General features: G+C 43.6%; 2 protein-coding genes across 3 annotated transcripts in view; one reads left to right on the top strand and one right to left on the bottom strand.

The window, feature by feature from the left end:
• Positions 1 to 453: 453 nt before the first annotated feature.
• Positions 454 to 9,053, top strand: eif3s6ip (eukaryotic translation initiation factor 3, subunit 6 interacting protein). Its single transcript, XM_055901678.1, has 15 exons — positions 454 to 618; positions 950 to 992; positions 1,188 to 1,398; positions 1,492 to 1,571; positions 1,976 to 2,037; positions 2,224 to 2,293; positions 2,403 to 2,476; positions 2,665 to 2,836; positions 3,112 to 3,266; positions 4,838 to 5,008; positions 6,945 to 7,078; positions 7,463 to 7,636; positions 7,960 to 8,149; positions 8,284 to 8,364; positions 8,595 to 9,053. The coding sequence occupies exons 1-15, from the start codon at positions 589 to 591 to the stop codon at positions 8,667 to 8,669; spliced, it is 1,722 nt and encodes a 573-aa protein (XP_055757653.1). The 5' UTR covers positions 454 to 588; the 3' UTR covers positions 8,670 to 9,053.
• A 385-nt stretch (positions 9,054 to 9,438) lies between these two features.
• Positions 9,439 to 18,770, bottom strand: part of LOC129835970 (cadherin-23-like) — a 717,892-nt gene continuing 708,560 nt past the window's right edge. Inside the window, exons 56-67 of one of the 2 annotated variants that reach the window (XM_055901677.1) lie at positions 17,991 to 18,120; positions 17,508 to 17,771; positions 17,032 to 17,193; positions 14,917 to 15,173; positions 14,671 to 14,768; positions 14,212 to 14,412; positions 13,928 to 13,968; positions 13,610 to 13,670; positions 13,255 to 13,384; positions 12,559 to 12,678; positions 12,259 to 12,369; positions 9,439 to 11,877 (exon numbers count right to left, since the gene is read on the bottom strand). In XM_055901677.1, the coding sequence (XP_055757652.1) occupies positions 11,539 to 11,877; positions 12,259 to 12,369; positions 12,559 to 12,678; positions 13,255 to 13,384; positions 13,610 to 13,670; positions 13,928 to 13,968; positions 14,212 to 14,412; positions 14,671 to 14,768; positions 14,917 to 15,173; positions 17,032 to 17,193; positions 17,508 to 17,771; positions 17,991 to 18,120 (1,914 nt within the window). In that variant the 3' untranslated portion in view covers positions 9,439 to 11,538. The remainder of the gene's footprint in view (positions 11,878 to 12,258; positions 12,370 to 12,558; positions 12,679 to 13,254; positions 13,385 to 13,609; positions 13,671 to 13,927; positions 13,969 to 14,211; positions 14,413 to 14,670; positions 14,769 to 14,916; positions 15,174 to 17,031; positions 17,194 to 17,507; positions 17,772 to 17,990; positions 18,121 to 18,770) is intronic. The other variant, XM_055901676.1, reaches the window with a different exon arrangement.

Raw genomic sequence — 18,770 nt, 5'->3', positions numbered from 1 at the left:
AGTTGTGTCAGAAAGACACGGTTTTGAGGATACTGCGAAAATGATTCTCTCCTCCATGTGTCCAACCGCATGCAAGCATCTGCAAAAGGTACCTGCATCAGTATAGTTGCCTAGCTGCGCAAAATGTTAGCAGCAGTGATGCAAAGACACAGTCGGTGTGTTTGAAACGTTAGCATTTTGGTACACCAGAATTACATTCGTTTCCAATGAGACGCTCCGTTTGCTTTGCAGCATTGCGTTGCAGAGGCAGTTGCAGTGCGTTCGGTGTGGTGCATACGTTGGATTTATCGAACGTATGCGTCAAACTGTATGCGTTTATGGCTTGACAGAATTAGCAGCAGAATACTATTGGCGTCGAACTGTTGGTGTGTTCGAAGCGTGACTGTCTACTATTTGCGTTGAACTGTTGGTGTGTTCGAAGCGTGACTGTCTACTATTTGCGTTGAACTGTTGGTGTGTTCGAAGCGTGACTGTCTACTATTTGCTCGAGCTACAAATCGATTTCCGGTTCCTTTCCAGCGCGGTTTTGTGAAGCGCACATTTCTATATAGCAGCTGTTTTCTTTGAGTTTGAACATATCCTAACATCATGTCGTACCCAACCGAAGAAACCGAAGAAGTACGTAGCTAGCTAACTGCCTATTTTATTTTCAACAGTTTATCTGGTGATCATAGTGCGGGTCCGACACATTGGGACGTAACGCTAGCTAGGTAACGTTAGCTAGCTAGGCAGTTGATTTGATAACGTTTTACTCGGAAACTCACTCACTTTTTGCCTTTCATGTGCGAAGTAGTGTTTATGAATTAACGTTACATAACTAGCTAGCTATTTTAGATAGACACCGGCTTCACCAACTAGGATTTGGACTGTTGATGACTGATTGCTAGGTAAAGAGGAAGGCCATACGTCATGTTGTTCATCATTTACATACTTCTCCATCTCTCCACAGTATGACCCTTATTCCTACACAAATGACGATTATCTTCATACTGGTGAGTGTGTAGTTTCATCTAGATATTTGTCACAGTCTATTTGTACCAAATAGTAGACACCATAAAAATATAATCACGTCAATGATTACATTTCTATGGTAGACACTTTTTGCACACTATCCCACCATTACAACTTCAGTGCAAAACTAATCCTCAAGAATGCCAGTACCTCACCCATCCTCAATCTTCTTGCAGGTGACCCTAAAGCCGACCTGGCCTACGAGCGCCAGTACGAGCAGCAGACCTACCATGTCATCCCCGAGGTGATCAAAAACTTCCTTCAGTACTTCCACAAGACCATCTCGGACCTCATCGACCAGAAGGTGTACGAGCTGCAGGCCAACCGTGTGTCGAGCGAGAGCATCGAGCAGAAGATTTATGAAATCCAAGATGTCTACGAGAACAGGTACTCTCTCACACACTTTTCTGTAGTGATATCGTAACATTAAAACACTTGAGTGTCATGTTTTTCATCTTACACATTCTCCCCTCTCCCCAGCTGGAACAAACTGACGGACCGCTTCTTCAAGACGTCTCCTTGGCCAGAGGCTGAGGCCATCGCTTCCCTCGTCGGAAACGGTGAGTGTGTCAGTGTACTTTTACATAGTTGCTAGAGGGGAGTGAGAGAAGTACAAGTTATTATAGTGTAAATTGCTACGTTGTGTGGAGTGCATTAGTAACATATCTGTTTCAATAAAGCTGTGGCAGCAGGAGTGAATGACTGACTTTATTTGTTGTTTTTGCAACGGTGGGCAGAGAAACGTGGACCTAATGGTAGGAGTTTAAACTGTAAACAGGATATCTAGTGTCCTTTTAGGGGGTTCTTTGCTTCTTCTTTTTTTTAGAGCCCTTTGCTTGTAGAGTGGCAACCATGTGGTTCACAAACTAGTTTGCCTCGTCTGTTCTTGTTGTTGCTCTTCTCAATTTGTGTTCTATAATGAAGTGGGAAGAAAGCAGGTAATCGTGTATTGTTAATAATTCAGATGCTGTGTTCCTGATCCTGTATAAGGAGTTGTACTACAGGCACATCTACGCCAAAGTCAGCGTGAGTATCTATCCATCCTGCCACCGAACCATTGTTTAACCCCTGTCGGCTTTCAAATGAAAGTCTGACATCACCGGTCCTGGATGGATTCAAGCCAATGGAGTCATAATGCACAGACGATAATCATGTCAGTACTTCGAGGAGTTTTTACTTAAATGATGCCATTTTGTATTTTTTGACCATCAGGGAGGACCCACTCTCGACCAAAGATTTGAGTCTTACTATAATTACTGCAACCTCTTCAACTACATTCTAAGTAAGTCTGAGCACTAAAGATCTGTTGCCTTGATATATTTTCATATATATGTTGCCTTTTGGACTTTTTCAACGTCTCATTAAGCAGGTATATATTTTGTTGTATACAGATGCAGATGGACCTGCCCCCCTGGAGCTGCCCAACCAGTGGCTCTGGGACATTATTGATGAGTTCATTTATCAGGTAAATGAACATAGGTTGGTGTGCCGCTTGTGCATTTTTGTTTTTCCAGCTTCAAAATGTGATTTTCGGACCAAATTTCTTCTTCATACTATAATGGCATTCATTTGATACCCCTCGGTCTTCAAGGTGCTATGGCACGTGGACTACATTAGAATAAGAAACGAGTATCCTCTTGTTCCCCTAACCAGTTCCAGTCATTCAGCCAGTATCGCTGCAAGACAGCCAAGAAGTCTGAGGAGGAGATTGAGTTCCTTAGGAACAACCCCAAGATCTGGAACGTCCATAGTGTTCTGAACGTACTCCACTCGCTGGTGGACAAAAGCAACATCAACCGCCAGCTGGAGGTCTATACCAGTGGAGGTAAAGAAAGGAGCTACAGCGGTAGATGCATTGGATCCGTATTCATATGTTGCGTATTGTTATAACGATATATCATTTGTTGTGAAATAATGTTATAACGATATATTTTGCATCAATATATTGTTAAATCGTTGCAACACTGTCATTAATACAGACGGAGCATTATCTTACAACACAGATTACCTTCAGATTCTTGTCAGTGGTCAACACTGAATGGTTGAGGAAGTGCATGGTTCATTTGCGACAGCTCTTAAAGGTTGCGTGTTGTGTTGCAGGCGATCCAGAGAGTGTGGCTGGGGAGTATGGCCGTCACTCCCTGTATAAGATGTTGGGATACTTCAGCCTGGTGGGGCTGCTGCGGCTGCACTCTCTGTTGGGGGACTACTACCAGGCCATCAAAGTCCTGGAGAACATCGAGCTCAACAAGAAGGTACACTTGCCACTGTAGTAGGACTCTCTGTGCATATACAGTACTGCTGAATGGAGGTCGACCGATTCAGATTTTTTAACACCGATGCCGATTATTGGAGGACCAAAAAAAGCTGATAGTGATTAATCGGACAATTTATATATATATATATATATCTGTGTATATATATATATGTGTGTGTGTGTGTGTGTATATATATATATATATATATATATCTATATATACACACACACATATATACGTTTATATATGTATATATATATCTATATACGTATATGTGTATATATATATATACAGATACACGTGCGTATATACGTATATATATATACACACACGTGTGTATGTGTATATATACACTGCTCAAAAAAATAAAGGGAACACTTAAACAACACAATGTAACTCCAAGTCAATCACACTTCTGTGAAATCAAACTGTCCACTTAGGAAGCAACACTGATTGACAATAAATTTCACATGCTGTTGTGCAAATGGAATAGACAACAGGTGGAAATTATAGGTAATTAGCAAGACACCCCCCCAAAACAGGAGTGATTCTGCAGGTGGTGACCACAGACCACTTCTCAGTTCCTATGCTTCCTGGCTGATGTTTTGGTCACTTTTGAATGCTGGCGGTGCTCTCACTCTAGTGGTAGCATGAGACGGAGTCTACAACCCACACAAGTGGCTCAGGTAGTGCAGTTCATCCAGGATGGCACATCAATGTGAACTGTGGCAAAAAGGTTTGCTGTGTCTGTCAGCGTAGTGTCCAGAGCATGCAGGCGCTACCAGGAGACAGGCCAGTACATCAGGAGACGTGGAGGAGGCCGTAGGAGGGCAACAACCCAGCAGCAGGACCGCTACCTCCGCCTTTGTGCAAGGAGGTGCACTGCCAGAGCCCTGCAAAATGACCTCCAGCAGGTTAAAAAAATCTACTTCTGTGAATTGATTTTATGAAAGGCATTGATGTTCATGGTTAGGTACATTCGTGCAACGATTGTGCTTTTTTTCCGCGAATGGGCTTTTGTTAAATCATTCCCCATTTGGCGAAGTAGGCTGTGATTCGATGATAAATTAACATGCACCGGATTGATTAAATGCAACACAGGACAAGCTAATTAACCTAGTAATATCATCAACCATGTGGTTGATGTGTAGTTAACTAGTGGTTATGTGAAGATTGATTGTGTTTTATAAGATATGTTTAATACTAGCTAGCAACTTACCATGGCTCCTTGCTGCACTCGCGTAACAGGTGCTCAGCCTGCCACACAGTTTCCTCATGGAATGCAATTTAATCGCAGTCCAAAAATGTCGATTACCGATTGTTATGAAAACTTGATATTGGCCCTAATCAATCTGCCCTGTCAATTAATCGGTCGACCTCTACTGCTGAAGACTTGTATCTATCCCCAAATGCCCGCTGATATTTACAGACCTACAAATTAAGCAGTGTGCCTTTTTACTGTTGAGACCCCTCTTATCTTTGTGTACTCCATTTAACACTTATTCCATATTCCCTCTCATTTGTAACCCAGTCACCATCCTTTACTTTATATTTCATCTCTCTTACAGAGTATGTACTCTCGTGTGCCCGAGTGCCAGATCACCACCTACTACTACGTGGGCTTTGCCTACCTAATGATGAGGAGGTACCAGGACGCCATCCGCGTGTTCGCCAACATCCTCCTCTACATCCAGAGGACCAGGAACATGTTCCAGAGGTCCACCTACAAATATGAGATGGTCAGTGGCCAGTGTTTCCCCTATATGCATTTAGTAGCGGCGCAACGCTGCTGTAAAATCGTGACCGTCGAATACCAAAAAACGATGTAATTATTAAAAATACAAAAATAAATTGGAATGGTAAAATGTTTTCAGTGGAAACTTAAACAACCAAATGAGATATAAAGTATGTCGAAAAGATGATAGCGTAATATATTTTTAATAAGATAATCTTTGAGAACTAACAATCACCTAAATAAAAACTACAGTCTGGGAACGTAAAATGTAAGAAATTTCATGGCATGGGCCCCCATTGTTTTTGTCATAGCGAGTTACTCAGATGGCATAAAAAAAATGCATAAGCAATGGCAAAATGTGTAGAATTTCAGGATATTAGCTTTATATTGTCTGTGGTCAAGAGGAAGGGCCACCGCTGCTGGAAAAAATTCTAGGGAAACACTGGTGGCAATGCTTCAGGCCTGCAGCGCAGAAGATATGCCAGCCGGCGCAGGGATGCTCCCTGCACATTTGTTGATATTGTTTGTTAGTTAACAAACATTAGCCAAGTTGTTTTTTCGTTTATTTTTTTGCAATGATTGCTTCCAACAAGAGCACACAACCTGTACATCTTTAGCCAGTAAGTCAGGTAACGACCTTTCTTTTTGTCTGAAATGTGCAGTGTTTTGTTTTGAGACAGGCTTGAATAGGTAGCCCCCCCCCCAAAAAACAATATATATAATCTGATTATCTGAATAATAATAATAATAATAGTGTTTTGTGCGTTATACACAATACAAAGCAATTTCCAGTCACCTATTAGGCCCATGGTGTTAACAGTCCATTTTCAATGACTTAAGCTTTCAGTCAAGTTCAAGCCCTACATTTAAAAAAAAATGTCCAATGGAATAAAACATTTTTTCCCACCATTTTTAAATGGTCCCTAACAGTGCAACATTTTGTATTATGTTTTCATTGTAAACTTAAAATGACTAAAACTAGATAGAAAATAGAATGGATAAACAGTACCAGTCAAGTTGACACACCTAGTCATTTAAGGGTTTTTCTTTATTTTTACTATTTTCTACATTGTAGAATAATAGTGACGACATCAAAACTATTAAATAACACATGGAATCATGTAGTAACCAAACAAGTGTAAAAAATCTGTGTTTTTTATTTGAGATTCTTCAAATAGCCACCCTTTTCCTTGATGACAACTTTGCACTCTAGTCGGGGGGAATTGAACATTCCAAAAACAATACATTTAGCAGAATAGATTTTATGTTTGAGCAAAATTTCACAGAATTAGCCATTGTAAAATGCATAGGATTGCAGGAAATTTACTTGAACGCAATAATGTCTCTACACTGCCAAGATAGGGAGTCTGTAAAATGTTTGCTGAAATTCAGGCACGCCGATGGGCTGACCGCGCCCCCTGCAATGCCCACCACCTAAGCCCCTTTTTTTATCCAGAAACAACCCTGTAAAAGGCCTACATTGAACACCATAGGCTGCTGTAGACGCACAGAAATCAATATCTATTTTAATATGAACATTTTATGGGATGCATTTGATCCATTGCTTTTACTGGTACGTCACTCTGATAGGCCTAGTGAGCTCAAATAGCCTCAGTAGCTTACTTGGCCACTGTCTAAAACTGCAACCTGAAGTGCATGCAGCCGAAGTGTTCAACGTAAATGCATGCAGGAAGTTGCACAGAATGCTCACAAAGTTCAAGTTTCCCCTCACAAGAGTTTAAATTGGCTTAGTTCCCCCCCCCCAAAATTTGAGGGAACATTGGTCAGTGGGCCTAACCTGCAATAACTATGATAGCTAGATGACTGATTTGTGATTGACATCTCTCGCTTAGAGCTGGGTCATGTTCCTAAGGGCACACGATGGAGGTTTTAAATGATCACGACCCTGGTGACCGGTTGAGTTCTTCCTGCTCCTCCAGATCAACAAGCAGAACGAGCAGATGCACGGCCTGCTGGCCATCGCCCTGACCATGTACCCCATGCGCATCGACGAGAGCATCCACACCCAGCTCCGGGAGAAGTACGGAGACAAGATGCTTCGCATGCAGAAGGGGTGAGCGAGAGAGAGACACTCGGGACAGAGACAGTTATAGGCCCAATCCCAAATCAGCCCCTAGACACTACGTGGAGATCTGACAGGATTTGATTGGTCTAAGTCAGTGGCTCCCAACCGTTGTGCACTGGTGTGCTTTGAGGAACTCTCTGGTGTGCGGCGAAACTTTTTACAGCCATGGGTGTGCCACGGTTAAAAGAAAAGTTGGGAACCACAGGTCTAAGCAATTTGGTGAATCTTCCACCGTGCTTATCAGAGGGCATGGTAGAGCTATTACAACATTGCTTACACCTGTAAGGGTCTAGGGTTTGAATTTGCCCATGGTTGGTGTTTGAGACCTGACTGACATGACTGTGCGTCCCCCCCCCCCCCCCCCCCCCCCAGAGACCTGCAGGTGTTTGAGGAGCTCTTCAGCTTCGCCTGTCCCAAGTTCCTGTCCCCGGTGGTGCCCAACTACGACAACGTGCACCCCAACTACCACAAGGAGCCCTTCCAGCAGCAGCTCAAGGTGTTCGCCGAGGAGGTGCAGCAACAGGCCCAGCTCTCCACCATCCGCAGGTAATGCGCTATCTTTGTGAGAGTCGGATGTGCTGCTACACTCATATCTCTCATATCTCTGTTAGGGGCCATGATGTTGATTAGGGTTGACGTCAGTGGGGTACACTGTAGAAAATCTAAAACGTGTGTCTTATTGGACAGATAAAATAAGATTAGCTTTAATGTCCTCAAAGGGAATTTGTATTGGGAATTCAAGTTCAGCACCTCCTTGTTTCACAGCGTTTTCTAAACGTTTCTCCCTACTGAACACGACCCAGCTCTCTAACATGCTTCCTTAGTTCCCTCCCTCTAAACTCTCCCTGCTCCATCTCTCTCCTGTCCAGTTTCCTGAAGCTCTACACCACCATGCCTGTGGCCAAGCTGGCAGGCTTCCTGGACATGACAGAGCAGGAATTCCGCATCCAGCTGCTGGTCTTCAAACACAAGATGAAGAACCTGGTGTGGACCAGTGGCATCTCTGCCTTGGACGGAGAGTTTCAGTCCGCCTCTGAGGTCGACTTCTACATCGACAAGGTGTGTGCACTGTGTGTGAGACAAAGCCTGCTCGTGTCATTTTAGAGACTGTTTAATGAATTAACTATTGAATTAACTCTTTGGAAATAATGTATTGAACTAACCTGTATTCCCTGTCTGGTATGTGCCTGCAGGACATGATCCACATCGCAGACACCAAGGTGGCCCGCCGCTATGGAGACTTCTTCATCAGACAGATCCACAAGTTTGAGGAGGTGAGAAATGCTACATTTTCAAAATGACTTTAGTGCTGTATTTCCATGTAGCAACAGTCCTCGTTCTCCTTTTGTCCTAGTATTTCTGTTACATTGCAGACATTTGCTTCTGTATTATTTTAATTTTCTTAATAAACCTTCTCTATCAGAGAATAGAAAAGTTGGTCTCCTTCATGCTATTGGATTAACTTAATAAACATTTCTGCTTGTGTGTGTTATTCACCGTGCAGTTGAACAGAACGCTGAAGAAGATGGCTATGAGTGGAGCCAGCACCACTGCCACCACAACCACCCGGGCCACATGAGTCGGAACTCTGATTTACAGTGTGTGGCCTACCTATGCTCCACCAAGAGAACTATCAATAATGCTTTTTCTATGTAGTTTGAAAAAAACTAAAGATGAAGTGGTTTCCTGCTGGTGTTTTGTTCAGGTGCACATGTAGTCATCGTGGTCATTTCTATTAATGAACAGGTTGTACTGTGATTTTTAGTACCTTTTATGAATAGTACAGTGGTTGATGATACATCAGAACCACTAGATGGCAACATTTAGCTACTAATGTCCAACGTATACGTTACTCTTTATCGTAAAAGTTATAGAACTTGAGTTTTGTATGTTATTAGGTGAACTACTGAGATTATCTAATGTTTAACAAATGTCACCTATAAAATGTCATCCAATATCATGAGCTGTGTATTGAAATTGTCAGCTTTCATGTATTTCCAGATACTAAGTTATTCTATCGCTCTGTCGTTCGCTACATACTTTGGTGTTCTGGCTCTGGTCCAATCTATCAGTTTCTGGACCAATCGGATGCCCCTGAGTGTGTTCGCATTCTGTGAAGGGTCAAGGAGGTACTCAGATCCAGACTTGTGGAGGAGAAACTAATGTCTGTGGGTGTGGTGTAGTGTTTGGCCCGGAGCAAGGAGTCTGGGTAGCCAGGGGTCTGTCAGGTCAACTTCATCAAGATAGTCAGTGACTGCTCAATCAGTATAGTGTGTAGTTTTACAGTATAACTAGTTACCAGCTCCTCAGTGCTCCCAATAGTGAAAGGAATTGGCTACACACTCCTATCAACCCACTGACCCCGGGACGGAGGCAGTTGCATATTTATTTTTTTATCACAGATCATCCACAACAACATTTCTCAACACGTAACTCAGGGCTGGGTGACAATGACAAATGGGAATATAAAAATAAATCATGCTTAACATTCAGGTCGGGAAACGGTTGCTATACAAAAGGAAAACCGACAAATGTCTCCAAAGTACAATGTAGTACACATATTTCAAACATCCATTTTGTCTCTACTCATTTTGGTAAGAGCATTTTTTTCTTCCAAAATATTTTTCTAGGGGTCTTTTTTTTTTTTTTTTTGCTTTACAATAAAATAAAGCAAATGCTGCTAATTTTGACCATGAACTCACTCTGGTGGCAATGTCAAGTTTTTTTGTGGGGCAGCATGCCCTCTTTTCCATATATATACTCCCACCCTTACCCCTTCTGGCAATCCAAGGGCTAGATTCAGTCCATAGGGCTGAAGATCCGGGGTATAGCGCGGGTGATATTTAAAAACATAGTTCTCTGAAACTGCATTCACGGTAAACACTGCATATATTGGCTCAATCTTGCTATACCGCAGATCTTCAGTGCTATGGATTTAATTTTGCCTGAAGATAAGGCTTCCAGTTCCATACTGAGGCATTGTTCCACTCTTCCTCAGTCCCAATTATTTGTATTACCATATTGCCCATGTAAGTTGAAGCGAAGAACTGTATTGATGCGCTCGCTGTGGCTCTGTCAGTGTACTCTTCAAGTAACAGTGAGTGTTCTCTTTTATTATTCGTTCATCCAGTCCTGGAGCTGCTCTACTGGGCCACTAGCCTGGCACGCAAAACAGATGTTACAGTGTTCAGCGTTCAGTCTGGTTTAACCAGGCTACTTGGCCACTATAGCAGAGTGGGTTTATTTATTAACCCGCTGCATACTGAAGTGGTCTCTTGTGCTAATATCCAGACAAAGCCTCCTCTTCATCTGTGCTCCTCAATGATGACATCATTAAACAAGTCCTTCTGTAGTCCTTTGTCCTTTAATAGTCAAATATCATGGAGACCTATGTTGGTGTCCAGTTAGGTCTCCAAATTCAGGGTACCCAAGACAAATCATTCATCGGGAGACAGAACAGAAGTGCATTGCAGTCACCATATCCAGACCTCAAGTCCTTTCAACTCAAAGAATGTCCTTATCCCCTCTTCCCTTCCTCACCCAATAAGTGCTCATCCCTTACCTCTTTTACAGTAAATAAAATAAAAATAAATTCTATGTCATGTTAACTATTTTCGACAGTCCATTTGGTGGCCGTTCGCTGGTCTGTGTTTTTTTTTGTTGTGTGCGAGTGTGTGCAACCTAGGACATAACTCCAGAAGGACACTGTACTTCTGTCTGACAGTAGGCTGTTATTGGACAGATCTCCCCTTATAAAAAACAGTCTTGGCCTCTCTCCATCTTGATCTTAGAATGACTGTAGGAGACCAAATGGTGTCCTGCAAGAGATGTCCCAGACAAGCTGGCCATAGTGTCTTCTTTTTCACCATGTTTAATCTTAGTAGTCTTTCAATTTGGTCTGCTATTCTATGTTCCAGGTCTTCGATTGACACATTTATTATTTTTTATTTTACCTTTAATTAGCTAGGCAAGTCAGTTAAGTACAAATTCTCATTTACAGGGGCAAACCCGGACGACGCTGGGCCAATTGTGCACCGCCCTATGGGACTCCCAATCACGGCTCGTTGTGATACAGCCTGGATTCGAACCAGGGTGTCTGTAGTGACGCCTCTAGCACTGAGATGCAGCCCCTAAGCCTTTGCATTTGGTCCACCATCAGACATTAAACCAAATTCAAATCCATCTTTGAAGGGATCCCTCACACATGCCATCCATGGCTCACGAAGATCTTCACTGGCATTTGAAGTTCCCAGACTGCACACACTCCACCTCCTCCAACCCCTGGCCCTCTACCCGCTTTCCCCAATCTCCCCTGGCTGTATCCTGGTCACAGTGGTCAGTGTCTGACCCTCAGTTTTTGAGGAGAGGATAGGGGAGAAGGCAGGGGGACAGCAGCAGGACACTCCACTCAGTCGTGGCTCTTCTCAGACCAGCGAGGCCTCGGCTAGTCATAACTCTGTGATCTCCAGCGGGCTCTCGTTCAGCATGTCAGTATCCTTGTTGCTACGGTGCAGCGGTGTGGACTTGGCTGACTCAGTACGGGTGTTGCGCTCAGCGTACAGCCCGCCATCGGTGACGTTCAGTGCCTCTGTGGAGCCGGCCAGTGCCCGCTGGTCGTCCTCTGGCAGGCTGTTGAGGTCAGAGGTTAGGAGTGTGCCCGTGCTGCTGTGGACGCCGTCGGGCCCCCTCATCTCAACGGGGAGCTTGTGTCTGAAGCGCAGCGTGCCCCAGCTGTCACCCATGCCCACGCGGTCATCCTCGTCATCATCCAGGTCACTCTGGATCAGCTGGGAGAGGAATGAAGGGACAGGCATGGAGGATAGGAGAAAAATGTACAAAAGTAGTTAGCACCAATTGTCTCATCAAAAGTAAATAACATTGACATTCAGATGCAATATTGTGAAAAGGAGTGCAGCAGTCAGAAATTTGCCTCAAAGGAATTCTGAGGAGAAAAACAGCAGGTAGTTAGCACTAGCAGTGAGTTGCAACATCCTATCGAGCGGTAAAGTGGGCTGGCAGTGGCCTACAGAAGTCATGCAAACAGAGTGAGCGGCAGTGAGATGGGGAAGCGCCAGTAGAGGAAACAGTAGTGAGAGCGCGCCCTCCAGTGGCAGGGAACAGGACAGCACACAGCAGCAGGATTGGACCTGCTTTTTCTCACGTTCCACCTCTGTGACTGACGATTGGTCGCATTGGCTGGTCGACTTGGTGACCAGTCTGGCTGCAAATAGCTTTTTGAGCCTCAGGTAGTTGTCCAAAACCCCATTGAGCAGTGAGCCCTGATAGGACAGCAGTTAAGGTAAGTCACAGTCAATCAAAATCACATTTACCCATCCCAATATGTTTTAGATAGCTGCACAAAACCTAAAAAACAATGTTTTAATATTAGTCCTCAACAGGAATGTGTGCACTCTGCCACTTGAGAGGACACCTGTGTGTGTGTGTGTGTGTGTGTGTGTGTTCCTCACCTTAATAGGCCCCTCCCTCATGATCTGGCCCAGCTTGGCGACATTGTCGTACTCCTGGATGGCTGCCCTCAGGTAGCGGTCATCCTCAGGCTTGGCCTGGGGCTCGCGGCCAAACGTTCCCTGCGGGGTGTAATGCAAACACACACACACTTCAGTTAAAGACTAACGCCAAGCTTCGAACATCACTGGGGATAGGAGAGACAAAGAAATCCAGAGTTGACTTTGGTCGGGATTCAATGAAATGCGTACTGCACTGTCGACAATGCAGGCAATTTCCATGATGTTTGCGGGGATCGCATTCACGGTAAAATGCAGCAGTCGGCTCAAGCATAAATGACCTTTAAAAGTCAAGTGCAGTGCGCTTGTCAACAATGTGCCTTTGATTGAATCCCGGCCTGTGGGTCACTCGGAGGGCAGAGCCATGATGACTAATTGGAGCTCATGTAAACCTGAGACAGATGGTGGTTTCATCTTCCCTATGGTGTTAGTAGCACAATACTGTAGCACAATCCTGTGTAGTGTGGTGTTCTGTGTGCTGTATAGTGGATATTCACAAGCCCCATGGTTGGGCACAGTACTTCTTAACAAAGATAACTCGCTGCACTCATAGAAATTCATAAAGTTGGATAAATTAATATAAACATAAATGGCTGTACTCATAGAAGTACATGAACATACGTAGATAGCTGTACTCACGTGAGTCCGAGCAGGGCTGTTCCACAGGTCAGTGATCTCACTGAGGTTCACTGGCAGGTCTTCCTCATGCTCTGTCTGGGCAGCTAGCTCCAGGTTCCGACAGAACGGGTCCAGCCAAACAGGGTTGGCCCTGAGTGTCAACAACACAGTCTTAGCTATAACCACACCTAGCTAACACTCCACCAGTCTAATTAGATCATGTATACACAACTGTCAGACATTTAAGAGCAGCACAACATGCATCTGTGAGCTTGCAAAAGAAACCACAGACATATCAATGAAATGAGTGAAGTGCAACAGAGTAGGTTTTAAAGATTTCTAAAATATATTCACATTGTAATCTAGATTGTCTCACCCCTCGAATGCGTATATATTGGTGTTGGGCATATCCAGGATGTCCATGAGACCTTGGTTTCCTGGAAGACAGACAGGTGGATTTTTAATTTCTCTCTCTCTGTCTCTGTCTCTGTCTCTGTCTCTGTCTCTGTCTCTGTCTCTGTCTCTGTCTCTGTCTCTGTCTCTCTCTCTCTCTCTCTCTCTCTCTCTCTCTCTCTCTCTCTGTCTATCTCTCTCTCTCTCTCTCTCTCTCTCACTCTCTCTGTCTATCTCTCTCTCTCTCTCTCTCTCTCTCTCTCTCTCTCTCACTCACTCACTCACTCACTCACTCACTCACCTGTGGATCCTGCTACAATGGCTTTCAGCTTCCTCTTGTGTCTGTAGCACAGAACATCACACAAACAGGTGAGAGTTAGTCTCCTATCATAGCCAGTGTGAAGTAACACCATTACAAATTCCTTTGAAAGAACAAGTAATTGACAATTGAGATGAACTGAAAGAACAATCAATACTTTGATACATAAGAGCATATTGTAAAATGGAGTGGTTTAGTATGAGTATGATTATTGGATTGTATAAATTAAAGTGGATTATAATATGTTTGACAATTACAGATCTTACACTGTGCGATAGTACCAGTTCGTGAAGATGAACAACATGGCTGCCAAGAAGAGCAACACAGCTAGGATAATGATGGCCATCTGTAGCGTTGTGAGGTCATCAGGTGCTCTCCTGCTGATGGCAGGCTGGACGTCCATGATGTTGTAATTCCTGAACAGGTTCCTCAGCTGGTCCTTGTTCTCATCAATCATCTGAATCACCCTGTCAATCACAAGACCAGGGAAGGAGAGACAATGGGCTTAGCATAGAGAGGAGTAGACTTATTCAGCATGCTTTTAGTGTAGTAACAATGTAATGACATAGAAATATAATTACTAGAAGGGACAAATCCCCCTCAGACCACTGCAGTTTGACCGGAAAATTCATGGCTACACTAAATATGGGGAATGTCCGTTCTAGTAATTACATTTCTATAGGTAATAACATGATAATAAATGATACTGCCAGGCAGCAACTGACTTGTCCACGTCCAGGATGCGGTTGGTCTGCTTGTTGACCACATGTATGAGCACGTCTGTCTGGGCAAAATTCACTCTGCCTTTCTTGTCCACGTGGAACTGAGCAGAAACAGAGGAGGAGATGACAAAGGGGGATAGTGGGACACACACATTTCATACGTCATTTTATACACTAGCATGCATACATGCACACACACCCACCTGCACAGAGACACACACATCTTTCACATCCCCCAACCCCACCTACCTGCACATCGTCCGTGTTGACTATGGCTCTGGTGATGTTGGATAGCAGGTTGATAAACTCCTCCTGGAACTGTTGAACCCGCTCGGGTATCTCGTTGATGATGATCTTTACCCGCTGGTCGTCCCGCAGGATGTAGATGTCTACCATGGCGATGTCACTGTGGCCCGCCAGGTCCCGTGCCAATACCTCCACCATGAAGTAGCCCGGGTCGTAGGCCGTGAACAGGTCAAAGGTACGGATGATCCCATCTGTCTCTCCTAAGGTTCAGGGCCAATTCCATTGTGATTCACGGTTATCAATGGGGTTGAGGCTCATTCCTTTTCAATTCAGTCAATTTACAGTAGTAAATGTATTATCTGAGTTTAAATTAAATTGATCCCAACCATTGTTATAAAGGAATGGTAAGGAGACTTTGAAGGGAGAAAGATTTATCAACACGGTTAGGGCCAATTTAATTTCTGTCAATATTTTCACCTTAATTGAAATGGAATTGATCCCAACCTTAGTTATCAATGAGTATAGGAGGGGGCAATTCTATTTCATTTCAATGAATTGCCTTCATTTTGAATTGAAATGGAATTGATCCCAACATTGGTTATCAAGGATTAACTTCTCTAGGGTAGGGGGCAGCATTCGGAATTTTGGATGAAAAGCATGCCCAAATTAAACTGCCAGCTACTCACCCCCAGAAGATAAGATATGCACATTATTAGTCGATTTGGATAGAAAACACTCTTAAGTTTCAAAAACTGTTTGAATCATGTCTGTGAGTATAACAGAACGTATTTAGCAGGCGAAACCCCGAGGACAAACCATTCAGATTTTTTTTTTGAGGTCACTCTCTTTTCAATGGGTTTTCATTGGGAAAACAGATTTCTAAGGGACCTGCTTGCAGTTCCTACCGATTCCACTGGATGTCAACAGTCTTTAGAAATTGGTTTAGGTTATTCCTTTGTGTAATGAAGAAGTACGGCTATCTTGAAGGAGAGTCACTCGAAGTGTCCTGTTTGTTAGAAGCGCATGCCCAGAAAGCTAGCTACAGTTGGTTTTAATCCTGTATTGAACACAGATCATCCCGGCTTCAATTTTATCGATTATTAACGTTAAAAAATACCTAAAGTTGTATTACAAAAGTAGTTTGACATTTTTTGGCAAAGTTTACAGGTAACCGTTGAGATATTTTGTAGTCACGTTTGAGCAAGTTGGAAATTGTGTTTTTCTGGATCAAACGTGCCAAATAAATGAACATTTTGTATATATATCGACGGAATTAATCGAACAAAAGGACCATTTGTTTATGGGACATATTGGAGTGCCAACAACAGAAGCTCGTCAAAGGTAAGGCATGAATTATATTTTTATTTCTGTGTTTTGTGTCGCGCCTGCAGGGTTGAAATATGCTTCTCTGTCTTTGTTTACTATTGTGCTATCCTCAGATAATAGCATCGTTTGCTTTCGCCGAAAAGCCTATTTGAATTCTGACATGTTGGCTGGATTTACAACCAGTGTAGCTTCAATTTGGTATCTTTCATGTGTGATTTAATGAAAGTTAGATTTTTATAGTAATTTTCATAGTAATTAATTTGAATTTGGCGCTCTGCATTTTCTCAGGCTTTTTGCCAAGTGAGACAGTAGCGACCCGCCTAAACTCAGATTTTTGGAAAGAAATTAAAAACTTTACCGAACAAAACATACATCTATTGTGTAACATGTCCTATGAGTGTCATCTGATGAAAATCCTCAAAGGTTAGTGATTAATTTTATCTCTATTTCTGCTTTTTGTTACTCCTCTCTTTGGCTGGAAAATGGCTGTCTTTTTCTGTGACTTGGCTCATACCTAACATAATCGTTTGGTGTGCTTTCGTCGTAAAACCTTTTGGAAATCGGACACTTCGGCTGGATTTACAACAAGTGTATCTTTAAAATGGTGTAAAATACTTGTATGTTTGAGGAATTTAAATTATGGGATTTCTGTTGTTTTGAATTTGGCGCCCTGCAGTTTCACTGGTTGTTGACGAGGTGGGACGCTACCGCCCCACATACCCTAGAGAAGTTAACAAGGGATACTACACAAACACAGATAATAGTCATGCTAGGCAGTAGGCAGTGACTGACCTATGATGAAGACATTTCCTATGTCCTCAGAGTCATTGGACTGGAGTTTAATGTAGCGAATGGACAGGACATGGTACAGCACCAGGCTGTTGTTCCCTATGTCGTTGTCTATGGCCTGTACCCGGATCAGATCTGAGCCCACCTTGGCATCAGCTGCCACACCTAAAAGGAGAGAGAGAGAGGGGAAGGGGGGGACACAAAGAGAGAGGATGAGAGAGAGAGAGAGGATGAGAGAGAGAGAGAGAGAGAGAGAGAGAGAGAGAGAGAGAGAGAGAGAGAGAGAGAGAGAGGGAGAGGGAGAGGGAGAGGGAGAGGGAGAGGGAGAGAGAAAGAGAGAGAGAGAGAGAGAGAGAGAGAGAGAGAGAGAGAGAGAGAGAGAGAGAGAGAGAACTGGTTAGTGAGAGCAGCACAATATTATCAATTCACACACATGCACATAGAAACACAAACCACCACCCCAGTTTTATGTACAGTACCTGCAGTGTACTCCAGCTTGGTGAAGCGCGGTGGCTGGTCGTTGATGTCCTCTAGGTAGATTCTGATCTCCTGCAGGGTGGCGTCATGGCTGGGGTCAAGCACACTGCCCCGGGCTGACCTCCGATCCCTGGGAGGGACCCAATTCCTGTGGCTGGAGGCCTTGACGATGATGGAGTATACTGAGATGTCCTCACGATCCAGATCCTTCTTCACCTTCAGTATGCCCCCTGGGCTCAGGCCAAAGTTCCCCTCAGTATCTCCCCCTAAAGGGCAGGGGTGGAAATCAGTGTTAGATCCATTCAGAGAAGGGACAGCAACAGGCAGAGGCCAAAAAGGTATTTCATTATTCAGTATTAGTAATAATGGACTGATATTTCTACATTGTCCGGTATGGATGAATCCGTGTGTGTGTGTGTGTGTGCATGTGCTTCTGTGCCTGTTTGTGTGTGTGTCTGTAGTGTTGTGTTGTCCTCTCCACAGACCTGCTATGAAGTAGTAGACTACAGCGTTTGAGCCTTCGTCTGCGTCCACAGCTCCTTTCACATTACCCACTACTGTCCCTGGAGTAGAGTGCTCTGCCACAGACAGAGTCTGGTACGGTAGGCTGCCTCGCTGAGAGCGAACCAGACAGACAGGCATGCATGCACACACACACGCACACGCACACAGATACATGAGCCAGACGTAAGACAAAATCGTCACACATATGAAAGCAACACATTAGCCCCGTTTATACCTGGTTCTAACATGCATCCTTTGTCCCGATCTTGTCCACATTCAGATTGTGCTCACATTTTCAGACAGGTGTAGACGAGTAAAAGACGCATTGTGATCTGATTGTGACCAGATCTTCCTGACCACCTCCGGAGGTAGTCAGGCACACATTGTGTCATGATATCTTTCAAGTGTAGATGGATCTGGAAAGTATTCATACCACCTTGACTTTTTCCACAGTGATTGTGTTACAGCCTGAATTCAAAATGGATTAAATAGATATAAATATCTAATTTACATAAGTATTCACAACCATCGGTCAATACTTTGTAGAAGCACCTTTGCTGCAATTACAGATTTGGGTCTTTCTGGGTAAGTGTCTAAGAACTTTCCATACAAAGTGTTATGTTTGGGGCAAATCCAATACAACACATTATGGAGTACCACTCTCCATATATTCTATTACTTTAGTGACTTGTTGCAAACAGGATGCATGTTTTGGAATCTGTTTACTGTGTATATTTGGAATATGTTTATTCTGTATAGGC

Source organism: Salvelinus fontinalis, chromosome 37 (assembly GCF_029448725.1).
Source record: "Salvelinus fontinalis isolate EN_2023a chromosome 37, ASM2944872v1, whole genome shotgun sequence".
Taxonomy (NCBI): Eukaryota; Metazoa; Chordata; class Actinopteri; order Salmoniformes; family Salmonidae; genus Salvelinus; species Salvelinus fontinalis.
This window is presented reverse-complemented; position numbering and strand designations above follow the sequence as displayed.

What these genes read in the sequence shown, in the direction of transcription:
- eif3s6ip (XM_055901678.1), top strand. Translation starts at nt 589, where the DNA reads ATGTCGTACCCAACCGAAGAAACCGAAGAA. An exon ending in CAACCGAAGAAACCGAAGAA is followed by an intron (nt 619 to 949) that starts GTACGTAGCTAG and finishes ATCTCTCCACAG; the next exon opens with TATGACCCTTATTCCTACAC. An exon ending in CAGCTCTCCACCATCCGCAG is followed by an intron (nt 7,637 to 7,959) that starts GTAATGCGCTAT and finishes TCTCCTGTCCAG; the next exon opens with TTTCCTGAAGCTCTACACCA.